Source organism: Pygocentrus nattereri, chromosome 7 (assembly GCF_015220715.1).
Source record: "Pygocentrus nattereri isolate fPygNat1 chromosome 7, fPygNat1.pri, whole genome shotgun sequence".
Classification (NCBI taxonomy): Eukaryota; Metazoa; Chordata; class Actinopteri; order Characiformes; family Serrasalmidae; genus Pygocentrus; species Pygocentrus nattereri.
The window spans coordinates 5,708,734-5,733,751 of NC_051217.1; the positions used below are offsets into that span (position 1 = coordinate 5,708,734).

General features: G+C 39.8%; 4 protein-coding genes across 4 annotated transcripts; 2 read left to right on the plus strand and 2 right to left on the minus strand.

Annotated features, from left to right (window-relative positions):
- Positions 1-1,227: 1,227 nt before the first annotated feature.
- uri1 (URI1 prefoldin like chaperone) lies at positions 1,228-9,297 on the minus strand. The gene is made up of 11 exons (XM_017689522.2): positions 9,226-9,297; positions 7,776-7,810; positions 7,426-7,504; positions 6,883-7,018; positions 6,621-6,712; positions 6,443-6,503; positions 6,092-6,269; positions 3,827-4,094; positions 3,570-3,721; positions 2,703-2,946; positions 1,228-1,898 (listed from the first exon to the last, which is right to left on the minus strand). Exons 1-11 carry the CDS (start codon positions 9,295-9,297, stop codon positions 1,716-1,718), a joined length of 1,500 nt encoding a protein of 499 aa, XP_017545011.1. The 3' UTR covers positions 1,228-1,715.
- Positions 9,298-10,274: 977 nt separating this feature from the next.
- pdf (peptide deformylase, mitochondrial) lies at positions 10,275-11,618 on the plus strand. Its single transcript, XM_017689443.2, has 2 exons — positions 10,275-11,006; positions 11,104-11,618. Exons 1-2 carry the CDS (start codon positions 10,415-10,417, stop codon positions 11,259-11,261), a joined length of 750 nt encoding a protein of 249 aa, XP_017544932.1. The 5' UTR covers positions 10,275-10,414; the 3' UTR covers positions 11,262-11,618.
- Positions 11,619-12,649: 1,031 nt separating this feature from the next.
- Positions 12,650-16,344, minus strand: spata2l (spermatogenesis associated 2-like). The gene is made up of 3 exons (XM_017689365.2): positions 15,612-16,344; positions 14,737-15,073; positions 12,650-14,442 (listed from the first exon to the last, which is right to left on the minus strand). Exons 2-3 carry the CDS (start codon positions 15,070-15,072, stop codon positions 13,042-13,044), a joined length of 1,737 nt encoding a protein of 578 aa, XP_017544854.1. The 5' UTR covers position 15,073; positions 15,612-16,344; the 3' UTR covers positions 12,650-13,041.
- A 3,971-nt stretch (positions 16,345-20,315) lies between these two features.
- si:dkey-238o13.4 (uncharacterized protein LOC560780 homolog) lies at positions 20,316-24,584 on the plus strand. Its single transcript, XM_017693427.2, has 6 exons — positions 20,316-20,478; positions 21,085-21,192; positions 21,289-21,428; positions 21,968-22,064; positions 22,720-22,844; positions 23,488-24,584. Exons 1-6 carry the CDS (start codon positions 20,394-20,396, stop codon positions 23,662-23,664), a joined length of 732 nt encoding a protein of 243 aa, XP_017548916.1. The 5' UTR covers positions 20,316-20,393; the 3' UTR covers positions 23,665-24,584.
- Positions 24,585-25,018: the final 434 nt, after the last annotated feature.

The window sequence follows — 25,018 nt, forward strand, 5'->3', positions numbered from 1 at the left end:
AGGTAAGATTACATTAAGGTGCAATAAGGTGATTATGCAATTTTAGAGTACATGTGTACATTGACTGAGTACCTGAGCCTATTCTTAAACGCACAACAGTGCTTTAATGCTACTCCAGACAATCAATGATACCAAAACAAAATGGAAGTAGCTAGATTTGTAGATTTACAAGGTGAAACTAAGTTCCAGTTCAGAATGTCCCCAGTGCCTGTGCCAACGGGGGCTAGCTTTACTGGCTATAGTTTGATGTGCCTTGGGAAAGAGTGTGAGCAGTGAAAACCGTAAACTGAACTCTACCTCCCTCTAGTGACTGCTGCTCCACAACACAGCAGAACTGCAGACAAAGGAAGAATCAATATGCTGACGCAAGCATTTTCACTTGTGTTCTACATTTGACAGTTTTGACAGAACCCTGACAAAAAAAGAGAACAAGACTAAATCCAATCCAAAAAGTTTCACTTCTTTATCACGCAACAGCATTCGTAGTTTGTTCAAGTGAACCAATGTTTGAGTTTTACTGGTTTTGAATGAATGCAATGGCAGCATCTGCTTGTAATTTTGAATGTACCAAGTAAATCATATTTATGCAGTGCAAGCAGTTTGTATAGTATTAGGCTCACCAAATTATACAACAGAAGTCTTAAATCAACTTTTATAGGCAAAATCGTTTATTCTCCTTCCAGTTAACAACATTTGTAGGCAGTCACAAAAGCTGGTCTACATTCAAAAACTGGAAATAAAGCAAAACATTTAGAAAAAATTAGCTCTACTGAAAGCATAAAATCAAAGCAGACTTTCTTGCAGGGCTTTGTAAGGTAGAAAATATTAAACTTCTTAATGATGCATGTAATCACAGCAACTAGTGAATCACTAAGACAATGATGTCTTCAAAGAACAGCATATACACACACATACATACATATATGTATGTGTGTGTGTACACACATACATACACATACATACATATACATATATATATATACATATATATATATATATATATATATATATATATATATATATATATATATATATACACACACACACACACTATATATATATATATATATGTGTGTGTGTGTGTGTGTGTGTGTGTGTGTGTGTGTGTGTAATTATATGTATATATATATATATATATATATATATATATATATATATATATATATATATATATATATATATATATATATATATATATATATATATATATATATATGTATATGTATATGTATATGTATGTATGTATGTGTGTGTGTGTGTGTGTGTGTGTGTGTGTGTGTGCGCGCGCAGTGTGGAGCCATGATATTTCTAATGCTAACATTTTGTTTTCATATTGTTCACTTCGGTGGCTTAGAGGAACAAAAAAGGCAAAAGGCAAAGAGCATGTTTGTGAAGATGCCGCATGTGGTCGTTGCCACAAAAAAGTGCCAGGGCAATTTAGCAGAGGAGAAGCTACACAAAGGCAACACCTCCCATTGCCATCATTCTTTAAAAAAAAAGAACAGAAAGAAAAGCATATGTCTAGAAAATGCATAGCACATGGAGCATATTGAGGAGAAACAGACTGGACTGGCTGGAGGAAGACAGCATAGTACAGCAGTGCAGAGAGAACAGACAGGGCAGGACAGAAGCACAACACAAATCGAGCCCATAAGTGTTAAAGTCTTACAAAAAGAAGTTAAAAAGTAACCATTAGATCCCAGAGAGTGGGTCTATCACTTCTGCTGCAACCGGGCAGCTTTGAATTTTGACACCCTCTTGGGTGGCTCCTGGGGCACTTCTGAGCCCACCTCTTCCTGCTTTCTTTCAGGGATTGTGGGTAGGGCAGGAGTGGCAATGGTCAGGTGAGGGATAGATGAGGGCAGGGGATCCTTTTCAACCACTGTGCCTGAAAAAGCCTAAAACACAAAGCATTACAGTGAGCACAGACTGAAATAAGCACAAGTAAAGACATATGGAATGGCTAGACTACCATCATCACATAAAGCTATTAACTCAAAGATTCCAATCAAAGACACCAATTACATATATAAAGAGAATTGTACTTTGGCCAAATAAATAGGTGCATACTTTAGGGAATATTCAGGATAAATATAACTATACCTAAACTATAACATTCTAAAACTGATGCATTTGATTTGATGTTTTCAGATCAATGCATCACAATGCACAGAATGCATTTTTACACTGCCTCTAGACCGTCTTGCATTTCATTAGACAGTGGAGAAGATTGATGTTTCAACAAGGCAATGACCCCAACATGCAGCCAAAGTAACTCAAAGGCTGCTTTCTAAAAAACGGTGAATGTGTTTGCATAGCTGTGCCTGACTTATATCTCACTGAAAACGCATGGAGGATTCTGAAATTGGATTTTGGGTCCAGCAGGGAGACCCTAGTAACCTAGCTGAAGACAGTTTCCTAAGAGTAAATGGCCAAAACTGAACTGCAATGTTGCTGGAATCTAAAAAATCTAAATATTGATTTTCCCTAACTGTAAGTGATAAAGACAGGCTAAAAATGGTCATGGAAAATTAATTTTGAATGCTTTTGGTATGCAAAGTCACCAAACATAAGAAATAGTATGTAGCTATTTAACTGAAATAAACCCATTTGATTCAAAACATTCAGTCCACCTTGAGGTACATGGGACGCAAAACTGCATCCTCTGGACTCACGTATTAGAAAACACAGGTATGTAGTACCTCAAAGCGTCCATTAGGGCGAAGGCTTATGTGAGAAAGGCCGTCTTCCTCAGTAATGCCATCGCTGGCGTCACTGTGGGTGGCTTCATCGTAGCTGTGTGTGCGGCCAAAAAAGGCACGCCGCTCTTCAAAATCCGCTGTGCTGCTCTCACTGGTGTCACTGCACACACTGTTCTCACGGCTGCGTGACTTCAGAATAGATTTCCTCGGGACAGGCTCGCCATTCACCACATCCACGAATACCCTGCAAAACACACCATTCAAAACATACACTGCTTAACCTTTTAGAGTAGGTCCTAAAAATCTTGACCAGAATTAGAAAAACAGAGCCGATGCTCATCTGTCTAAATTGGAATCACTTTATTGGGCAAGTAAATGAATGTGCTATTGCATGTACTGAGAATGTACACAACAAAAAAACATTTACATTAAAAATAAAAAATAAAAGAAGAAAGAAAACCATCACAAACACAGCCATGATATTATACATCACGCTGCTGTCGGAAGAAAACCTCCTATCTCCATTTTTGTCGTTTCAGTTTATTACATAATTTGAAAATACCCGTTACATTGTGTGCACATTTCATGATGAGCGAAGCAAAAGAAACGGCATAAAATGACTTGGAGAAAATTCTGGTTCCATTGACCTACATTAAAAGTCAAGTAGGTTTTTCCTTCTCCTGTAAAGTTACCATTTTGGAGATACAAGGTTTTCTTCTGACAACAGCAATATGCACAGCATGTAGAACTAAATATACAGTGTATTTACAACAATACCGATCACATGGGATATGACTAAAAGGGAAAAATATACCATCTAATATATGTATAAATATAAGAGATATATAAGCATCATTATACTGCTACCTGTAGATATCTGCGGGAGTTGAAATCTTATGATGTTCATGAATAGAGTGGCCGTTGCTTTTGCCGTTCTTCTTTTTCCGCTTCCCTTGTTGTTTTTGCTCTTTCCTGTCACTGAACTTCAGAGTGGTGTTCTTTCCTGTGTTTATTCTCACCTAAGGACAGACATACAGAAATGAAGTTTTTACAGTTTAGACCAATACACGCTGAGCTCAAAAGTTCAGCTGAATACAGAAGTAGGTGTTTTAGTGACTTCTTACTTTTTTGGGCTCAACTGTGTGAGAGAAGTAGATGGTTGGCAGACCGCTGACTTCCTCCTCTGCTTCTTCTTCCTCTTGTTCTTCCGTACCCTCCTCATCAAGCTGTGGTCTGGAGATGCCATTGACCTGATCTACGTCAGGGGCAATAGCCTGGTCCTCACACTGACCATGACCATTAACCTGGGCCACTTTGCCAGCGTCTGCCTCCTTCTCTTCCTCTGAAGAAGATGAAGTAGTGTCCTCTCCGTTGGTGTCTGGGCTGTCCAATCTGAGAAACAGAAATGGTGAAGTTTAGTGATTTCACACTGGAAGATCTGTAGAACAGCTTTAATTGTCATTTAAAAGCACTGCTTTGCATAATTATATGTACTTGTTAAGTCTAAGGCATAGGCTCCCAACCTGGAGGACCCCCAGCCCTGCACAGAGCCTTCCCTGCTCCACAACAGACCCAACTGAAATCATGAAGGGATTATTAATCAGATGATTTGCTGAATCATGTGTGTTGGGAGCAGGGGAAACACTTAAATGTGCAGGACAGGGACTACTCCAGGAAAAGAGATGGGAACCACTGCGAAGGATAGATGCAGTGAATGGGACCTGTAACCTTAAAAGGTTTCCGAGCTCAAATCAGGGTCAAATATCTTAAAAGGTCCAGATCAAGAATGAATTGTTAGTTGCTGGAAAGAAGACATAAAGGCTAATGGTAGTGAATTTCAGAATTGAGACAAACACAAATGCAGACAATGGAAATTAAGGCTGGTGATGGGTTGCCTACACTGATAGACTTTGATGTGGCTCGTTTTACTAATAAAATGTGGATTGAATCCATGTAATAAAAAACAAAGCAGTGTATCTCATTTAAAATTCATGTTTATTTTACAAATTTGTTTATCACATGAGATTTTTGTGTTTTGGGGGCTACATTACTTCTGTTTTTTTTTTTTTTTAAATCAACAAAAATATTATTTTATGACTCATACAAAAATGTGTTGACAACAGATGTGCAAAGGAATGCGTGACCTTAAACCCTTGAAGAGTATGAAACACTTGTGTAGGCTGCATAATAATAAAAATGTACAATTATAACAAGTGCCAGTTAAAGTCATATGCAAATGTTTGAACAGCCCAGTCAGATTATATGTTTTGTGCATTCGAGTAAGAGTGGTCAGTTATGTTTCATCAAGGATGACCATTTTCTGTGCCTTGATCACTAAGGAAAGCTACTTTTATTTCCACTAGGGCTGGGCTGTTTTGATAAAGTTCAGTTTCACATTTGTATTGTATTGTATTGTTTTGTATTGTATTGTATTATACATACTTTAATGAGTTCTTTCAGAACAATCTGAAGCACACAGCAAATTACATTCTTCACAGTTAACCTTCAGGCTGTGAATACAATGATTCGAATTGAAATAGTATTTAACAAATAAGAACTACTTTAATCCAATGATTATACAGGAAGATTGACTTGATATTCTGCAATAACTGTCACTAGGACGAAGCAATCTGGAAAAAAAACCCACATGCAACCTGCTCCTCAGTATATGGAGATCAGAACAAGCCAGGAAGCACCTGAAGAAGTGATGAAGTAGGTGCCGGTCAGCTGTTGTGACATTTAACCTCGGCTTGCAACTTCCGGGTGCATACCCCCTGTACCCCTTCAGGTGTCTGAAAATCACTTCCAGTATCGCATATAATGCAATTGATTACATGTATGTCAAGATATGTAGCATTTTTTTTGGTTCAGATTGCCTCATCCTAATGGGAGTTACAGCAGAACAGTACATTACAACAGTAATTCGGGGCCTCTTTCCAGTGAGTCCCCCCCGATTTTAATACGAGAGAAAAAGACAGGTATAAGCTTCCAACTTCAGTTGGCAATGAGCCATTTAAACAACAAAGGAGTGAATGAAATAAAAAAAAAAAACAAGAATCTTAGATAAAACAGAGCAAAAATATTATTCCACTAAAACAATTTTTCTTTTGCGCCATTTTCACTTTCACTCTCATATCACCTTCCTTTGATGCTTTATCTTTACGCCCACATCCTGGCACTGACTGCACTACCTCCAAGCACCTGCTGACCTGTCTCTCAATCTTAACTGAACAATTTAGAGCTGAAATCACTGCTCGATTATGGCATTTGGGAATTAATGAACTTTCAGTTCAAAACTGTTTACTTACTAATCTATCAACTGAGTGTGACACGGTTTTACACAAGGCACCTTCTAAATTAGCTCTAATTTACTTTCAGGTTTCTCTCACCTGTCTCTCTCATCCTGTTCCTCCTCCAAGCGCTCCAGCTCATCCAGCCGAGCCCACAGTTCGTCTTCAGACAGCACTCCTTTATTGCTCTCTCCATCTTCTCTAATGTCCTCCTCCAACTGCACAACATACTCCTCCTTGGGCTTGGAGTTGGGCTTATGGGCCATACGATGTTTACCTGACAGAGATTAGATGTAAGGTTAAGGACTCGTATGGAACGGACTACTTATTTTTCTGCATCGATTCCTTTCTCTTTGGTAAACGTCTCTTCTCACTCATACGACAAACATGCATACAAATACAAAGAGCACACCATAACACTTCTTGCACTAGTCAGAGGTCTGAATGCACCTTTGGTAGCTGCTTCCTCTTCTCCAACTTCTTCTCTAATGTCAACAAAATCTCCTGTAGCCTGTGGAGGGCAGAGATTTATAAAGAAGGAATTCTTTATTCCCACAAAAAGAAAGAGTCGAATTTGTGAGCTGATGTTGTTGTATGAAAATTGCAGTTAAGAAAGTGACAGACTTACACTAGTCATTTTTTCAAGGTCTTCTGTGAAGCCTGCTCTCTCTTGAAAGTTTTTCATTACTTTGCGCAAATCATCAAGTTTATTATTTACGTCTGAAAAGGGAACAAGAGGCAGACATGACATGTCATTTGATTTTCAAGAGATCAGAATAATATTTACAATAACTTAATTTTTATTTAAAAATGTAAAAATAATGACAATTTAAAAATCTATAATAATAATAATAATAATAATTATTATTATTATTATTAAGTGAGCTTACGTTTTTTTCTGTGTTCTACAAGCGTCTGGGCTTGTTTAGCAGAACACTTTGCAAACCAGTTATCTCCAAGGAGAACCGTGAGCTCATTGGTGTGAATCAGCTTCCCAGGCATGAAGGCCAAAGGGCCGAATGGTACCTAATATGTTTAGCAGACAAAAACAGAATTTACATTACATATTCACACACACACACGAGCGATTACAATACTCCTTTAAGGCAAAGCTCCAAAATCCTTAATCTCTTCAACAGCCCCTAGTGGTCTCTGACTCGATACACCAGCCATAGCTCATCAATCGATTATCAATTCATGCACATGCTTACTTGTATAAAATTTATATATACATATATATGTATGTGTAATTCATTCTCTCTCTCTCTCTCTCTCTCTCTCTCTCTCTCTCTATCTATATATATAAAAAATGATTGAGTGGTTTTGTGTGAAACAATTCTGAGTCCGTTCATAATGGTGGTGATAGGAACCTCACATCAAGTTACTACATGAAATGGTTCTGAATGCTCAAACAAATTAAAACTTGTATATACCATAATATCATAGGACAGTTTATCAGGCAATGTGTCAAGGCGCTCTTGCAGACTTTCGTAGTCTTTCTCCATTTTTCTCCTGGTAAATAAGAAAACAAACAATCTAGTCATGAGTTCAATAAAGACTGGAAGAAGAAAATATGATTTTCACACTGTCCACTATTTTAAGAAATGAACGTCTATACAATAACACAACCAAGTTTACATCGCCTGTCTAAACGAAGGCATGAAAACGAGTAAACATGTAGTTTTCATATGGAGGGGGGGGGGGATATACACAGACACAGTAAAGCCAAAATAAGGCAGATGGGTGGCCATGACCCTTATAAATCTTGAGTAAGTCCACTCACCAATGTGTTATCTGACTTTTGCAGTCTGTCACCACCTGTTGTTAAAACAATTATAGATATTTTGTCATTTTATAACCACTGACATAGCACTCATGACTGAAAACAATAAAACTATACACATATTACAGACTGGCGCAGACATGCAAGCTTAATTCAACATCATCACTTACCACTGGAGCACTACAGACGCAGCTCAAATGAAGTTCATAACTTTCCAGCAATGTTTTCCCAGTAACATTAATTTTTTCTTCTTCTTTCACCATTATTAACCCTGTTCTTTTCATTTCAGAAATGTATACACATGTAATATTATAGGAAATATCCATAGACTCAAATATAACGTTTCACATCCGAAGACCACCAACCGAGCTAACTCTCTAATTAATCAATTAACTCGCCTGCGCACACTGAGCTGCAATGACACCAACAGAACAGCAGGCAGCTAGTGTTAAAAGGTATTATTACATGCTTTCTATATTGAAAAAAACTGCTTTTATAACAGATAACATAACAGAATATAACAGAAACGTGTTTGCCTTTCCTCAGTAGGTGAAAGACAACTTAAAGGGGAACTCTGGTTACTTTTCAAAATATCTGTAATTTGTCATCTGTGTAAGTCATTCCGAGTGCTCTGGTGTGAAATGCTTCATTCCACAGAAACTTAATGACTTAGAACTGTTCACAGTGGCGGTGATAGGAGCCAGACCTCCACCTCTAAAGGATCCCCTAACAGAAGGTTATTACAGTAAAAGGCTGGGAATATTCAGCTTTGTGATCAGAGACATTATTTCATGATTAGGTTTTGGCCTAAACCCTGTTTTAATCTATCTATGGAGGGAGGATTAATGAAGGGTGGTCCAAGGCAAAATCCCTAAGGAAACCTCTTTTTTCATATTTACCTTTTACAGTAATCAACAGTACATATATAAGCTCAGACACGTGTAGGTTCACTGGTGGTCCTGGATAGTAAATAATATGGCTATGCTTGCGTTGTAGACATGGTGACCCCTGGTTCCCATCACCCCCACTGTAAAGAAATTAGCCAACACACACATTTCACAGCAAACCACTCTGAATGACTCTGTTTACATCTCAACCACTGAATTACGCAGATATTTGGAAAAATTAAACAAGCTTAACTAGGTTAACTTGTGTGGCAACCAGCTAACGTAGCCCACGGCTGCTACAAAACACGTGACTGGCACTTTCTAGAAAAACTGAACTAAAATTTCACAGCGCCTCGTACATGCAAAGCTGGGTTAACCCCTACTTTGACTGTGGACTTGCAGCTTATCTGCAGATGGCAGATAAACATCATCATCGTAGCAGCTTTATTGCTGGAAGCGAACGGAACGCAATTCCGGAGGTGTGAACAGCGTGTCTGTCGAGCTGCACATGAGCTCGAACTGAAAGCGTCCTCGAAAACACCAAAACTACGATCGCTCTTTACCTGTCGGTGTTCCTCTTTTAACCTCTCTACGCCCTTCGGCAGATCGTTGGTCGTTTTCACTTTCCCAGCCATTCTGTCCCGTCGGCCTCCCGTAAAGACGGTGGATATCCAATATCACCACTATCGCAGCACCACACTCTGCTCAGCACACTCAGGGCGCTGAAGTCCTATAGAAGTGTTTATGAATGCCAGTGAAGGTGCTCCTCTGTCCCGGCAGCCTTTTAGTCATCAATGAAGCGGTGGAAGCGATCCAATTCGAAATTGAGACCATTTCACCCTCGCATTGTACAAATTCGACCCTTTCCAAAAATATTCCACTGCTTGTGCGCCTGGTGCCTTCAGCAACGTCCATCCGTCTGCGCCATATTCGTCTCCCAACAAAAACACGGAGGCGGACACGTGATGCGACGCTGAGGCGCTTTATTGGTGCGCTCGCTTTGAAGATCTGCAAATCATAAAGTGCTCGGTTAGCAGACAATATACCGTGTAGATCGTCGAAATCTGCACAGACCGTCTTCAAAAACTGAACGCTTGTGTGGGACTCCAAATGTCACTTTGCCAAATCATGAACAAGTCGTAACCGAGTGCGAAGTTTCGTCAAATTGCATAATTGCATTATATCCATCCATCCATCCATCCATCCATCCATCCATCCAGTTTCTAAGCCACTTCTCCCTCAGGGCCGCGGCTAATTGCATTATATTAATAACTTCAATGTAAAGCACACTAGAAAATCAGTAATAACTTTATGTCCTGAGGTAACTGGCTCTAGCATCTTGCACTGACTTTATTGGTATATTTTGGGAACAGTAAGCGATCCACATGGTCCGTTGAATACAAAGCATGTGAAGAAAATATTGGGCATCTATATATGTGCCTCAGATATATATTTCCCCTCAAATAGGACACGTGTCGTTAAAAATCTTATATTCTGTGTACAAAAGTTATTTATATTACTTAATCGTTGTTATTTATTAAGCAGAATTGGCCCAATTCTATGACTTTTATTTTGAAAAGCCGGATGAACACATGCACCGGCCATACTAGGTCCTGGCGAGTACTGAAGGCAGGTCACTTCAGCTGGGATTTGAGTTGTTACAGTGCAGACAGTTGAACGTCAGTCAGTGTCCGATAAGGTAATAAAATATAATCAAACGTAATTTGATTTGACAGGTGGAGCGGAGCTGCCATGAACAGGCGTTTGAGGACCTTGTTGCCTTCTGTGTTGAGTTTTCGGGCGACCAGTGTTTTGTTCTGGTCTGCTAGGACTTCCTCCCCGTGCTCACCGTGTCCACTGGCGGGTCCTGCGCCTTCACGCTGCCACACGACAAACGTAAAAACACGCTCATACCTTCAGTATCTTAAAAGGAAAATCAAAGCCCCACCAGTCCCTCCATACAGCCATGTGTGTCAGGTAGGGGATCCTGTTCTGCGCTCAAGGGCTGCAGCTGTGGACCCGGGAGCTATTCGAGGAGCAGAGGTGCAGCAGGTGATAAAGACCTTAGTAACGGTGATGCGCAAACTGGAGTGTGTGGGACTGAGCGCACCGCAGATTGGTGTACCGCTCCAGATCATGGCTCTGGAGTATCCAGACAAGATGCTGGAGGAAAGCCCACCTGCCTCCGTGCAGGCCCGTGGCCTGATCTCAGTGCCTCTAAAGATATTTGTTAATCCTCAGCTACGTGTCCTAAATGGACAGACTGCCACCTTCCAGGAGGCCTGTGAGAGCATCTCGGGCTACTCAGCCTCTGTGCCACGCTACATTTCTGTAGAGGTCTCAGGTAATAACCTGCTCAGTAGCCATCAGGCACAACAGTTTGTAATTGTTACTAAAAATGTAATATTTGATGATGAAAAACCTGCTGTTTCTTTCCAAAGGACTGAATGAGAAAGCTGAGCCCGTTACCTGGCAAGCGAGCGGTTGGCCGGCAAGGATAGTGCAGCATGAGATGGATCACCTCAGTGGAGTTCTCTACATTGATCGCATGGACAGTAAAACTTTTATTAATGTAAACTGGGAACAATACAATGAATAGCAGTTACATATAAACTGGTCATTTTGAGCATCATTGGAAGCTAAATTGGTTTTAATGACTTTAATGTGCTTTAACAGTCTGTAACCATCTATTATTGGATGTGTTTATGCAAGTGCATTGCACAAAAATATATGGAGGGCGAAGAATTAACTCTAGATAGTTAAAGCCTGGTCAGACATTGTAAAGTAATATTAATGTCTTGTGCTTAAAGCTGATATTAAAGGTTGGCTGTTTTGAGGACACCAAGTCAGCGACGATTTCTAATTGTCCTTTAATATTATTTTTTGTTACATCTTGTATGTATATACTTGTAAATAAAAAAAACAGCTGCTATACCAAAGCTGCATTTAATACTGACATTTTACACTATGGCAAGCCTTTTTACACACACTTGTCTCGCTTGCAGGTTCCTTCCCTGTCAGACAGGGTTGCCAGATTTGTTTTTCCCAAATAATCAAGTTAGTTCGAAAGTGCAATGCATTAAACTGGTTACAGACAGGACGAACATTAGAAAATCCTTTTATGAATGTATGTTGATCCTAGTGTTGAATAGCTGGCAACCCAAAGATACACAGTATAGTAAGAGAAGAGGCAGACGTCGCTGGCTCATTTGGTGGTGTTGAAGATGATTCTAAACCTTAAGGTGCACAAGCGAGCATTTCATATCACGAAAAGAGATCTGTAAATTGACAACTACATTTGAAAGACTGTCTTACAAGGACAATAGGAATATTCAGGGGTGAGTCTGATAGATGTTGTTAGATGTTTTTTACGTTTTTCAGACGTTTACGTCTGGACACATTTTGGTCCAGTTTCAGCTTGCGTGTGTGTGTGGAGCAACAAATTTTCCTTTACCAAATGGATAAACAGACAAATCAGCCATTCTGTTCAATAACAATATCGTTGTTAAAAGTGCAGGTACATCTGTTTAGCCTTAAAAACATTCAGACTTGTTTATTGGGCAACAGTTTCAACCATCAACCTGGAAATCAGTTTGCAGCACAGAACTGTTAGTATTTACTTAGTATTTTGGTTAATAACAGACATGAAGTACAAAAAAATGTTTTTAAGAGTTTTGTTTGGTTTTCTTTTTTGTCTTGTGACTTATTTCAGTATATTTTGTTTCATGGCACATGCTACTCTGTAAATACTGCACACTTCATCATCTGGCACTCTTGCGTGCGCAGCCTGTGTGAAATCTATCTACTTTATCAAAACAGTGTATAACAAAAATTACGTGATTAATGATTTTCATGTATTCACCCATGATTTCTGCCCTTCACCTTAAGTAAGTTTTTGAATTGGAATTTGTAAAAGCTAGCTCTCATTGCCTTATGCCACAGACAGTACTCAAATTACATTTCAATGACTAAAATTAACAATTTGGCTTGTCCCCAATTTATTTAATTACTTCTTTTCCAGCATAGCAGTTACACAAACCAGAGATACCACATTTTTTAATGAAGAAAAGCAAAAGCAAATATAAAAGCAAGCCTAAAAATATATAAAATATTCCCAAATTAGACACCAAATGATACATGGCCTATTAAGACAGTTTGAGTTTCTGTGTATCTGTAATACAGAAGTCTAAACCACAATACATATATAAAGTATTACTGTTCATGGCTGTTTAATCTTCTGGCAGTACTCAGAATTTCATTTGTAGTGAACTTTTCAAAAAGTTTTCGTTGTGGTAATAAGGACAGAAAATACAGCCCTATTTCCCAAATGACAACATGCTTTTTAACAAAGGAACAGAAGTACTGAAGTTCTGGTTCTTTTAAACAGGTGAGGAGAATGGCTTGCCACACTTGCACTCCATGGGATTTTTAAACCAACAGGTTTTGCAATACTGGGCACAGCAAAACCTACACAGGGTGTGAAGCTCAGGGTCTGAACAACTTGAGCACTCAGATTTTAGTTTCTGCACATTGTGGGTTTTTTTAAGGCACTGCTCATCCTTACAGGAAACAGCATGGAAAACTTTGCAAGTTAGGCAAGCAAATTTAGGCTGTGTTTCAGTACAGCATTGGTGAAGAGGCATGGGCTTAGAAAGTGTGTATGTTTCTTCTTTGTTCATTTCCGCCAAGTATTGCAACGAATGACCACAGTCCCGGCACCTCTGTGCTTCCTCACATAGGCAGTCATGGGATTTGTTACAGGTATTGCAGACAACATAAATTTGATCTTTTTCTCTAAGGCAAGTGTGTCTCTGTGGAGGTGCTGTCACACCTCTTTCCCCTTGAGGTGGCTGTATTATTCCTGTAGTTTGCAAATTATGTTTCCTTGCATCACAGTATTGAAGGTCATCACACGAGAAATCGTGGATGTAATGACAATCATGGCACACACTAAAGATAACTTCAGCAGATTTGTCCATACATTGGTGCTTCGTCAGCTTATTTTTCTGGGCTTTTCCCCAGCTTTGTATAGTTTCGGGTTGTGTGTTGTGGGACAGCATATTCATTCGGTCTTGCTGTGCCTGTCTTAAATCATAACCTTGCTCCAGGTAGCTGATCTGAGCACAACTTCCTGGTGTAACCTGTTTTTCATAATCAAAATGTTTTAATGGCTTTGGACTTAATTCTGTTAGACAGGGTTTTGGATTAATCTGGTAAGTCATTGTTGTGACACAGACAAGCTTTGCCTTACTAGTGCTGTCATCATTCTCCCTCTTTGATGAAGTAGTGTTACTGTGGGATGTCCCATGTGATGACTGAGACTCTTTGGGGGGAGTGTAAGTGAGGTTGGGTGGTGCAGTCATGTGATTGGTCTCTGCCTGCTGTCCAGGCTCCAGATGGTCATCTGTGTACAGATCTAGATCTACTGTCGTTTCATGCTCTGAGCTCTGTGGAGTAGACTCCATCTTCCTTTTTGCACTGTCCCGTGCTATTTGAAGGCTGTGGCCACGCTTCCTTTCCCGAATGAGCTGTAGTTCCCACTCCAAAGAACTGCCCAAAGGAGATATACAGGAAAGCAGCAGCCGGCACTCTATACGAGCAGTGAAGAAAGCACAAGCCAACTGGAGAAGAGAGTCTGCATGAACTGGTTTAGAACTCAGCCTCAGCTCCTCCTCTTCACCAATGCCCATATGCTGGTATCCTAGTAATCCAAACAGCTCCTTAATTTGGTGTAGTGTCAAACCAGGTTTTACCCAGTGGGTGAACATACCTGAAAACATCTGAAGAAAAGGAAATCAGCCTTTAAGTAATGTTGTCTTAAATATACATGTACTAAATAAAGTTTAAACATTTTTTACATCAATATACACTTTATTATATATTGGAAAAGTCGGAATAAAGTTCCATTGTACTGTCACAGCTTTTTTTTTTTTAAACACCTGGGAGAAAAATGTCAGGAATCCAGTATGATCAGAAGTAACACTGACATGGTGTGTATTCAGATAGGATGCTTGTGTGACTTTCTAACTTTGACCAAGATTAAGCCAAAAAAATAAAAAAATAAAAAATCATACCTTCACCACTCTGTACTCCTTCCGCCACGGACAAAGATAGAGGTTTAGCGCTGCGAGCTCAAGCACTTCAAAGGCCTTTGCAAGTCTTTCGAGCCCAGTTTGCCCTGATGTGGAGGGCAACGCTTCAAGCGAAGTCTCCATCACTGATAGCGGGTCTAGCCCAAGTGGGGAATGGGTGTCCTGGGCAGCCCCTTTGGAAAGAAGACCCTCCACTTCTTTGCACAGGTCTTCATCTCTGCACACCAGATTCCAGTCACCTTGCTGAATCCTTCGCTCCAAGTTGGCCTGGTACATCTCCATGAGACCGCCCCTATTCTTCTTAACTCCAGCACTCATCCTAAAAAAAAAAAGAATACAAGTTAGATATGTAGGTTAAGGCTCTTTATAATCAAAATGTTGATATGTAGGCATAGAGTCACTAAACCTGACTCAAATTAATCTCAACTGGCTTAAAAATGAATTTACCAGCTTTAGTACTGTCGCTGACAGGTTGCTAACTTAGATACATAAATTCCACCCAAATAATTAAAACATTAAGTTTGTGTTCACAGCTCAATATGTAGGCTAGCCAGTATAACTAGCCAGCAGACTAAAGTGAAAACGAAAGTCTATTTTTTTCGAGATTAAACTGAGCTCGCTAATATACTTACTAACAACTAGCTGGGTAACTAAAACACTGTTTAGGGTGGCAGTTAGAGCCAACTCACAAAACACCAGCCGTAAAATCGTTCAAACAAAAGCTTAAAAAAGCGGGTTAGCTGTCTTGCTAGTCGAGGGGCTAACCGAGATTGCTAAACCCAGCAAGCTGCTCGACACTGAACACGTAAACGTTTTAAAAAGGTAAAACTGTAAATACGTCAAATAAACCCAACAACCTGAGATGCGTAGATTAACTTCGGCGTCAGAAGTTGAGCAGCACCGCTGTCAGAAACATAAAAACTGCGAAAAGCAAGTCGCCAGACAGCGAACGAGCTGAAGAGAAAACAAGAAAAAAGTTTTGGACGCAGCTTCCGCAGTGGACGTCAAAGCAGGACGGAGCGAAGAGCGGTGTGGTGAAACAGCGCCCCCCTGCGGCGGAGACTCACCGCGCTGTTTCTTAAAGGGGAATTCCACTGTTCCGTTTTTCGAAATGCGTCCATAATTCAGCCGCTGATACGTCATCAGTCCCTCAGAGTTGAATGTGAAACGGTTCATTGTAACTTCTGGAGCTTACCAACTCCACTGTCTTTATAATAGTGGTGACAGGAGCCAGGGCGCGTCATGTCTACAACACAAATACGGGTTTTAAAAATACGTTTTAGGCCAAAAGCTGTTCTCACTGTAACCAAACTGGTTATCTGTCAGTAGGGCACAACTGTCGAAAAATGACTCAGTTATTATTATTAGCCAACGTATTCACAGCCTTTTCACAACTTTAATACATTTCTGTGAAAGGGGTTTTAAAGGCACAAGACTCTTCAGGCGCCTGGTTCCTATCACCACCAATGAGAGCAGCTCAGACTCAGTACAAATGAACATTTCACATGAAACCGTAAACGACTTTTATTGACTGCATTATGCAGAAATTTGGGGAAAAAAAGAATGGAATTCCCTTTTACATGAATATATCAGAATTATTATAGACAAGAAGAGTCGTTTGGAGTGTAGTAAACCACCCTAAAAGAAAAGAATGGCAACCACCAGATCATTAGAAATAGCAAAGTCAGAAATATGCCTCCCATTGGCATACAATATACAATATTATATATATATATATATATATATATATATATATATATATATATATATATATCCAGTAGCGTTGTGCGCATCTGCCGACGCTTGTTGCGCTTTCTCTTAGCGCGTTTCGCGCTGGTCAACACTTCAGTCGTTCTCAACTTTCCTGTCAGGTCTTCATGCAGCACAACCGCTCTGTCCTGCTGCGCATGCGCTCCACTAGCTTGAAGCCGCCGGAGTGAAACAGCGGTTGTAACTCTCCGGCTCTGCAGTCAGACCATTCTCCAATTTATATTTCTACCAAGTTAGTAGTTTTTCTTAAAGCTGTTTTTTCTCAAGCCCGTGAAAACACTTACATAATAGAAGAGTTACTGTAAGTTTCTAACACCATAGTTTGCGTCATGTGTTCTTATACTTTGTTAGTAAAAACTTGCATGTATCCAACTTCATGTATAATTTCAAACAACTTTAAGCATTAAACATCTGGTTCCTATCACCACCATTGTGAACAGTTCTGACGCGGTAGGTTTCTCTAGAACAAAGCATTTCACACCAAACCACTCCGACTAACTTTGTTTACATTTTAACAATTGAATTAAGCAGACTTTTTGAAAAATCTGTGAAATTCCCCTTTAAGTTAACCAATGTCTTACAAGATACTTCACATTCCCACTTAGGCCACAAACCTTCTCTCTGTGGTTTCCTCTTCCTGGAAGTGGTAGAGCAGGACTCTTTAGTTCTGTCCTACAGGTGCCAGTGGTGCCCCTTCCAGTTGCCCTCTAACAGCTTAGCTCTGAGCTAACTTTTTGTAATGTAACAAAACTAAGTATGCATAGATTACATGCTATAGATGCATGTCAGACACATGCGTAAAAATACATTACAGTAAAAATACATAGACATAAATGGCTACGACATATGTATGTGCTACATAAAAATACTACATATGCTTACTACATGCTACACATATTTCATTCTATACATGCATGCTATATCCTAAACATAAATACATGCTACATACCACAGACACAAGCAGTGTCAAAATTCATACTGTCTACTGCAGATGCACACTGGTTACTACATTCTACAGATGAATATTATGTACTGCATAATAATGCATACTGAATACTGCATAGACATAAATGATGTTGTATAATGCACATTCCATTATACAGAGGAATAACAAAGAATACTACCTTATAACTCACTGCTTATTAGTTTTGAGTTTTGAAACTCAGTTTTTAAAATTCTCCCTCAAGGGAAGGTATTATGTGAAATCATTATTAATATGCTGTCTGATGTCTTAAACACTGCTTTATAATAGTTTTGAATTGTTTTTAAAAACCCATTCATGGTGGAGGGGTACATACTGAATGTTGTTAGCCAAATTATTCCCCTAAGAAAACATTTTGCAATGCACTGTTTTACCATCATTAACATTACATATAAAAACTTAGACGGCACATAGTTTCACAGGTGGTTTTTAAAAGCAAATAAAATGGCTAAATCTGTGCTGTAGACATTGTGACCCCTAGTTCCTATCATCATCACTGTAAAGAAAGTCAGAAAGTTTGCCGTCAATTAAACATTTGACATCAAACCACTCTGAAATAACTTTCTCATCTTAACCACTGAATTCTGGTGAAATTTTAATAAAATTAGTGAAATTATCCTTTAATAGACATGCAAATGTGTCAAGCTCAACTAGAAGATCATTAAAGCCTACTCACCTGCCTCTTTGAAAACTAGTGTTTTCCTGTTTGTCGACGATCTTCTCACTGAAAGGTTACTGTCCATGTCTATTTCAAGACATGCTTAAGGTAAGCAAAGCCTAAATATAGCCTAGATTTATGTTAAAAGATGCCACTTTTGAAATCCTATCAATCCCCTGGCCAGTTTTGATGGCTTTCTGCAGGGCTTGCTCACATTCTGCAGCCACCTCTGCCACTCCCACTGAAGCTGGGATCCTCTTCCCACTGGCTGCTCTATGCCAGGTGCAATGGCTGGCTTACTCCATCAAGTCGAGCCAGCTCATCATGGCATTCTGTATCTGAGCCCCGTAGAGCTTTTCTGCCATCCTCTGTCGTGGCTCTCTGAGTATTTGGACAATCCCACTTCTGATACCAGTGTGATGTCAGTGAGGAAGGAAAAACCAAGAAATATTTTGGAGTGGAAGTTTATCTGTGGTCTGTTAGTAAACATTTACAATGTATTGCGCTCTACATCTGATGGTTACGCAAAAGGACTAAAGGCTAGGGGAAACCGGCAGGGGTAAACAAAACCTGTTAGTCTCCTGATGATGAGCATGTACAAAATCAGAATAGTGTGCCAATACAGTTAAACTGGCATGGAACAGTTGCCTGTCAGTCTCCTGCTTCTCTCCTTTGTACAGCAAACGTTTACTCCAGCTAAGCAACAGCATGAACACAATTACAGGCAGCTGTAGGGACTGACAGCTATGCAAATTAGAGAACACACTCTCACAGGTGTAGCGGCATGGAAATATGTATACGGAATATATGGAAAAAAGGCAAGTTAAAAATTATTAGATACACTTACCTTGCATTTACAGACATTATCCAAATTATCAGGCCCACATACCATTTATGTGCATATTGTAGTTCTACAATTACAAGCTGTAGTCTCCTTTCCTTGTTCATCAAAGGTCAGGACCCCCACGGGATGAACGTGGATTATTTGGGTGGTGGATCATTCTCAGCACTGCAGCAACAATGACATGGTGGTGGCGTGTTAGTGTATTTTGCACTGGTACGGGTATATCAGACACAGCAGTGCTGCTGGAGTTTTAAAACACTGTGTCCATTCATTGTCCACTTTATTAGACTCTCCTGTCTTGGTGGTCCATCTAGTAGATGTAAAGTCAGAGATGACAGCTCATCTGGTATTGCACAGTTTGTGTTAGCCATCTTCTAGTCCCTCATTAGTGGTTAGGTTTTGGTTATAGGACACTGTTGGCTGGATATTTTGGGTTGGTGGCCTATTCTTAGTCCAGCAGTGACACTGAATTCTTTAAAAACTCCAGAAACACTACTGTGTGTGATGCCATCTGTGCAGTCCAAACACATGCTAACATGTCAGTGTCACTGTAGTGCTAAGAATGATGCGCCACCCAATTAATATCTGCTCTGTCATGGTCCTGATAATTGAAAAACTAACAGATCATATAGAGAAACAGATGGACTACAGTGTGTAATTTTACCTACATGCCAAGTGGATCTGATAAAATGAACAATGAGTGTAGATACGGCACCTAATAAAGTGTCCAGGTATTCCAGTATGATCCTATGGATTTTTTCCAGTAATGCACTGTGAAAGGATACTTTGTCTTGCACAAATAACTGTAGCAGCCTGATCAGTGTCAGCTATAGAAGTTATCTATGTTGTTTTACAGTCCTAGTTAGAAATGACAGACAATCCTATATCTGTTTGCCGCTAACAAAGCCTATAAATGCTTTTAATATATTCTACTGCATTCATGTACTCATCCTCAGGAGTGAAAGTACACATTGTAGTAGTAATCCACAAGAGGGTGCCAAAACACAGAAGAGTTTACCTATGCTTTACTCATGCTCCAAAAAACGTTTATGCTTTTAGGCTGGAGATCCTCTGAATTCTGTTTATGCATGACCATGTCTAAAGACAGGAAAAATAATTTGTTCAGCATTACATTAGAAATGTTTGTGGAACACCTCTGACATTCTTTCAGTGATAAGACCTTATCCTTCTGTTACCAAAAGTGGAGGGGTGAAAATGAAAAAGCAGTTCCAGCCCTCTGCACAGGCGTGGCTACAGTGACAGTGACAGAAGGGCGGACCTGTGCTCCCTGCGACTAGTTTAAAGGTCTCCATGTCTCCACACTCTGTGTCTCATCCAAAAACTCACAAGCTGTTGTGCTGTGTTAGAGGAGTGGACCTACCGTGATGGCCAACGGGGACAGGCTGGTTCTGGCACTTGGAGGAGCAGGCACGGTGGGCTCAGGCCTGGTGAAGGCACTGCTGGACAGAGGTAGGCAGGCAAATTTTAATTTGTCATTTCCACTAATCAAAGATTCACACATTTACCAAGCTGTAAAAGACCAATAGGTTTCACTTTACCAAATGATACTTCTAGAGTTCATTGACTGGTTAGAGAATGGATTTAATGCATTTAATATATAAATGTGTATATATATATATATATATATATATATATATATATATATATATATATATATATATATATATATATAAATAACTGGCAACCTGTCCAGGGTGTATCCTGCCTTCTGCCCGATGACTGCTGGGATAGGCTCCAGCACCCCCCGCGACCCTGACGGAGAAGCGGCTTAGCAAATGGATGGATGGATGGATGGATGGATGGATATATATATATATATATATTACTGTTTACCTGCTGAATTTAACATAAAACAGATATATTATTATTCAGCAGTTATTTTAAATTCAGCAAATAATTAGAAATTGCGCTCTACAATTTGCATAAAAATGACAATTACATTTTCCATAGAGAATATGTTAACTTGCTTTCAAATTAAAATAATCAATAGAATACCAATAAAATGTAATTTGATGCCTAAGTTACCTGATTTAAAATTTTGAATGTATCCTGAAGGTTTTAAAGTTGCCGTGATCTCCAGAGACAGTAACAAGCTGGAGAAGCTCAAAGCATTTGTTTCACCTGCCACCAAAGGCAACCTGACCACCCTGGTGGGAAATGTTGGTAAGTCCTCTTCTTCACTGGTCCTTCCTTACAGGATGTCCCTGTTCATCGTGAGGGATTTTGTTTCGAAAGCAAAGTGTGTATGTGTGTCCGCAGGCTCAGAGGAGGGAGCTGAGGAGGCAAAGCAGGCCCTGCTACGCTCTGTGGGGAAGGTCACGGATGTGGTGTCCTCTCTGGGCTTCAGCTGGTGGCAAGGAGGACCACCACACACCCAGTCACTTAAAGAACTGCACTGGGTGAGCTGTTGCAAGAACCTTCTCATCCTAGTCGCTCACATGTATATATGCACATAGTATCTAAATGCAGGTAACTATTATTTAACAGCTCATTTACTAGCTGCTTTTCCCTCAGGGTCACAGGGGGTTGCTGGAGCCTATCCCAGCGGTCATTGGGTGGGTCTTTTAGACAAATGTACAATTTTCACATTTTACTTGTTTTAGTTATTGTCATAAATATTTCCATGTGAGATTTTATTTTCCACAAAAATAAGCCTGGTTACTCTTTAATATATTAAGTTACTACATACTGACAAAGAAAATATAGACATTTTGAAAAGCCAGGTGTCCCCAGACTTTTGATAATCATTGTTTATCAGCCAAGCATTCATTAATTTTCTACTGCCAGTGCACACATCATCGTTCCTTTACCCAATGCCATTTTTGTTTAACCCAGTCTTGTGAAACTTGTGAAGGTCTTCAGTTTACCTCCACGGCTGATTCAGCATCTTTTACACTGTATTTGTCTTCTACTGACCCTCCTCCACTTTGCTCATCAGGTTATTGAGACGCTGCTATTCAGCACCTTTGTGTCTTGGAAAGCTTTCTTCCCTCTGGTGAGAGATGACCCCAACTGCACCTACACATTTATTACAGGTGGGACATACAATACGCACGCATGTGAACATAAGAATTATAAGAATGTGGCAGCCTGTTTTAGCGACTGACATGTAGTTAGGTCATAGAGACCAGTGGTTCCTCTTAAATGTAACAAATGTTACCATAAAGAGATTTTATCCCAAGTAATTTTGGATTTCTGTTGGTCTATTTGTCATGGAATGTTCTCACAACGTAAAGGATATCTTATGCTTTCCAACAAATATGGATATATGACAGCAACAATGAGCAGACAGAATCATTGCACAAATGAACCATCTTACATTGAAAGCACTTATTTTGTTTTTAGCTTCAAAATGCATCATAGACCACTTTCAAGAATTCTCCTCTTTTTCATGATATATGTGGTTTGGAGTGGGCTTTACACACACACACACACACACACATACACACACACACACAAATATCAATGCTATATTATGTTTAAAATTTCATTATTAGAGAAATAAAATGTGTTTAATATTACATAACTTATTCTTTTCAAAAACATGTTCAATCTAAATTGTTAAAAATTGTTACAAATACACAGCAATTTAAAATGAAACTCTTCATTTATTGATTTAAGAAAGCCTCATTTGAGTTGAAAGGTACATTACCAGTTTCAGCAATTTGAAGGACATTCTATGTCCTGCAGGGGGTGCCGGTGAGAAACTGCTGATGCCAGGCACAGGCTTCCTGACGGTGGGGGCAGCCAGTACACTGGCATTCTGCCAGGTCCTAAGAGAGGAGTACCCGGAGGTGCCCTGCAAACTCAATCAGGTCTGCCTTACAGTATTTCAAAGCTGTACCTATTCTCTTCATTGGAATTACACTGAGCTTCAGATCTAGGCCAAAGTTTTAACCAGGGCTCAATTTGAGAAGGGTGGGGGTACAAGGGCAATCATCACCCCAGTCAAACTAAAAAATAAAAGATAAAAAACCTTTGTAAAAGTGCTGTCCTGCTTATTCCATTTGGATTCCATGGTATAAAAATATCACAGAATGCTAATATCCCTCTACTAAAAAAGTATAGTTATATCTAATGACTAACTCCTGCCAGTCTCTCTTGGTCTTTTGAGTCACTGTTACATTCACAAAGCCCTTTAATTTGCATTTAAGCTTGTAGAAAACAGCTGTATGTTTCTAGGGGATGTACACCCCAGACCCAGAGTTTCTTCATTAGTATTTTGCAAACAGTTCTATATTCCCAGGGCCCTTTGTTTGCTGATAGCAATTTTCTTGAAAACTATTTCTATGAACCAATTTCATATGTTTCATTAATGTATAATGCTGAGATTGACCCATCATATAGAGAAAGGAAACAGTTTGGGAACACAGGAATCTGGCAAGATAGGTGCAACCCCCGCCCCCCCCCCCCCCTTCCATTTGCAACTGTGTGTTAAGTATTGACCTTTTCCCGCAGGTGAAGATCAACACGGGTGTTGCCTCTCCGGAGCGCATGGCACCTGGGTACCTAAATCATGTGGATTTAGGAGAGGCTGTGGCTACTCTGGTGGAGAGGAGGAACACATCTCATACTGTCTTCACTATCAACTCCCCCTCTGACCTAAAAACTGTCATCCTGGAGGGCAATCTGTAGAGCCCCTTCAGCCACCGAAGAACACCATAAAACCATTCAGATTCTCTGATTTATACTCTGCATCCACTTTAGCTTGTCCATGTATGTGTTGTTTTCTTTGCATGTCAACTGTTTTTGTAAGGAGAGCAGAAAGCTTTGTTGTAATTGTTCATACACTCCCAATGTATTTCAAATAGTTAATATACAATCATGAAAATAAAGGTGCCAGAAAGGGTTCTTCAAAGAATCGCAACAGAAGAACCATTTTGGGTTCCCTAAAGAACCTTTTAGTGGAAAACGTTCTTTAGAGTCATTGTTGTAAAAGAGACGTGTGAGGGTGGAGAACATATTAAAGTTTGAAGGACATGACCATAGGGTCAAGCTTCTGCACCAATTAAATGCTAGAACTGTTCATCCAAGCCAGGAAGCATTCTTTTTAAAAGTGCAGGGTGCAGCAGGGTGCACATGCCCTTAGTCTAAAAAAGAGACAGAAAGAGCAGCTTGACTCCAGGGTGAGAGATTAAGAGAGGCTGGAGGAGAGGCATGCTTGGGAACAGGAGAATAAGAGAAAAAAATGTTCTTGGACCGTACTCTGGCTTTAGAGTTTTACCATGCCTGTGGGTTGTTGGGAGAGCGGTAAGAAGGGAGGAGAGGTCCAGGCGGTTGCTCTGAGTCCCCCTAGCGTGACTCCCTGCCCTGTTCACAAACATCCTTCATTTCTCTTCACTCCTGCTTATCTGGCTCCAATTATCCAGGCCACGCTGGCCAAAAATAAACAGAGCTGTGAGATAGGCTGGGAGGTCCATCAGTGGCCCAGTGCAGGAGAGGGAACGAAGTCACTGAGGGCATTGCTACAATTTTGTTTGTCATTGTCTCATTTGCATATATGCTTTAGCAACATGAATGTATATTTGCCATGCCAATAAAGACATCCAAATTCACAGGAGTGGCTGATTGAGGGTGATGGAGGATGTCAGAGGAAGAAAGGGCCTTTGTCAGGACTATTTTATTAAGACTCACAGCACAATTGTACACAAATTTAATGAACTGTGAGAACATGTAGGGGGTGCACTTTGAATGTAGCCACAGACATATTTCATTCTTTCATTTTTGGTTTATCAATTAAAGTCTTGATTAACCAATAGCAAAACAACTCTCCTCTTAAAAGGCACAAACACTCACCAACACCTGGGTGGTTAACCAGATTTCAGGGACAGTACTGGCCACCCTTTTAAAACTGCACACAAACATGTACCACAACACTGCAAACTTATCAATAATTAGACTGGCTATTTCTTGTCAGAAATAAAATCTTAAAATCACAACAATCAAAAATAACGTAGCCATTACATTTGCCAATGAAAAGCTAGTTACC

Excerpts from the sequence above, each read along its gene's own strand:
- uri1 (XM_017689522.2), bottom strand. The coding sequence starts at position 9,297 with ATGGCTGGGAAAGTGAAAACGACCAACGATCTGCCGAAGGGCGTAGAG. Across the intron at positions 7,505-7,775 it reads AAAAGTCAGATAACACATTG|GAGAAAAATGGAGAAAGACT; the intron begins GTGAGTGGACTT and ends CTTATTTACCAG. Across the intron at positions 3,722-3,826 it reads ACACAGTTGAGCCCAAAAAA|GTGAGAATAAACACAGGAAA; the intron begins GTAAGAAGTCAC and ends GTCTGTCCTTAG.
- pdf (XM_017689443.2), top strand. The coding sequence starts at position 10,415 with ATGAACAGGCGTTTGAGGACCTTGTTGCCTTCTGTGTTGAGTTTTCGG. Across the intron at positions 11,007-11,103 it reads CATTTCTGTAGAGGTCTCAG|GACTGAATGAGAAAGCTGAG; the intron begins GTAATAACCTGC and ends TTCTTTCCAAAG.
- spata2l (XM_017689365.2), bottom strand. The coding sequence starts at position 15,072 with ATGAGTGCTGGAGTTAAGAAGAATAGGGGCGGTCTCATGGAGATGTAC. Across the intron at positions 14,443-14,736 it reads AGGAGTACAGAGTGGTGAAG|ATGTTTTCAGGTATGTTCAC; the intron begins GTATGATTTTTT and ends CCTTTTCTTCAG.
- si:dkey-238o13.4 (XM_017693427.2), top strand. The coding sequence starts at position 20,394 with ATGGCCAACGGGGACAGGCTGGTTCTGGCACTTGGAGGAGCAGGCACG. Across the intron at positions 21,193-21,288 it reads CACCCTGGTGGGAAATGTTG|GCTCAGAGGAGGGAGCTGAG; the intron begins GTAAGTCCTCTT and ends GTGTGTCCGCAG. Across the intron at positions 22,065-22,719 it reads CACCTACACATTTATTACAG|GGGGTGCCGGTGAGAAACTG; the intron begins GTGGGACATACA and ends TATGTCCTGCAG.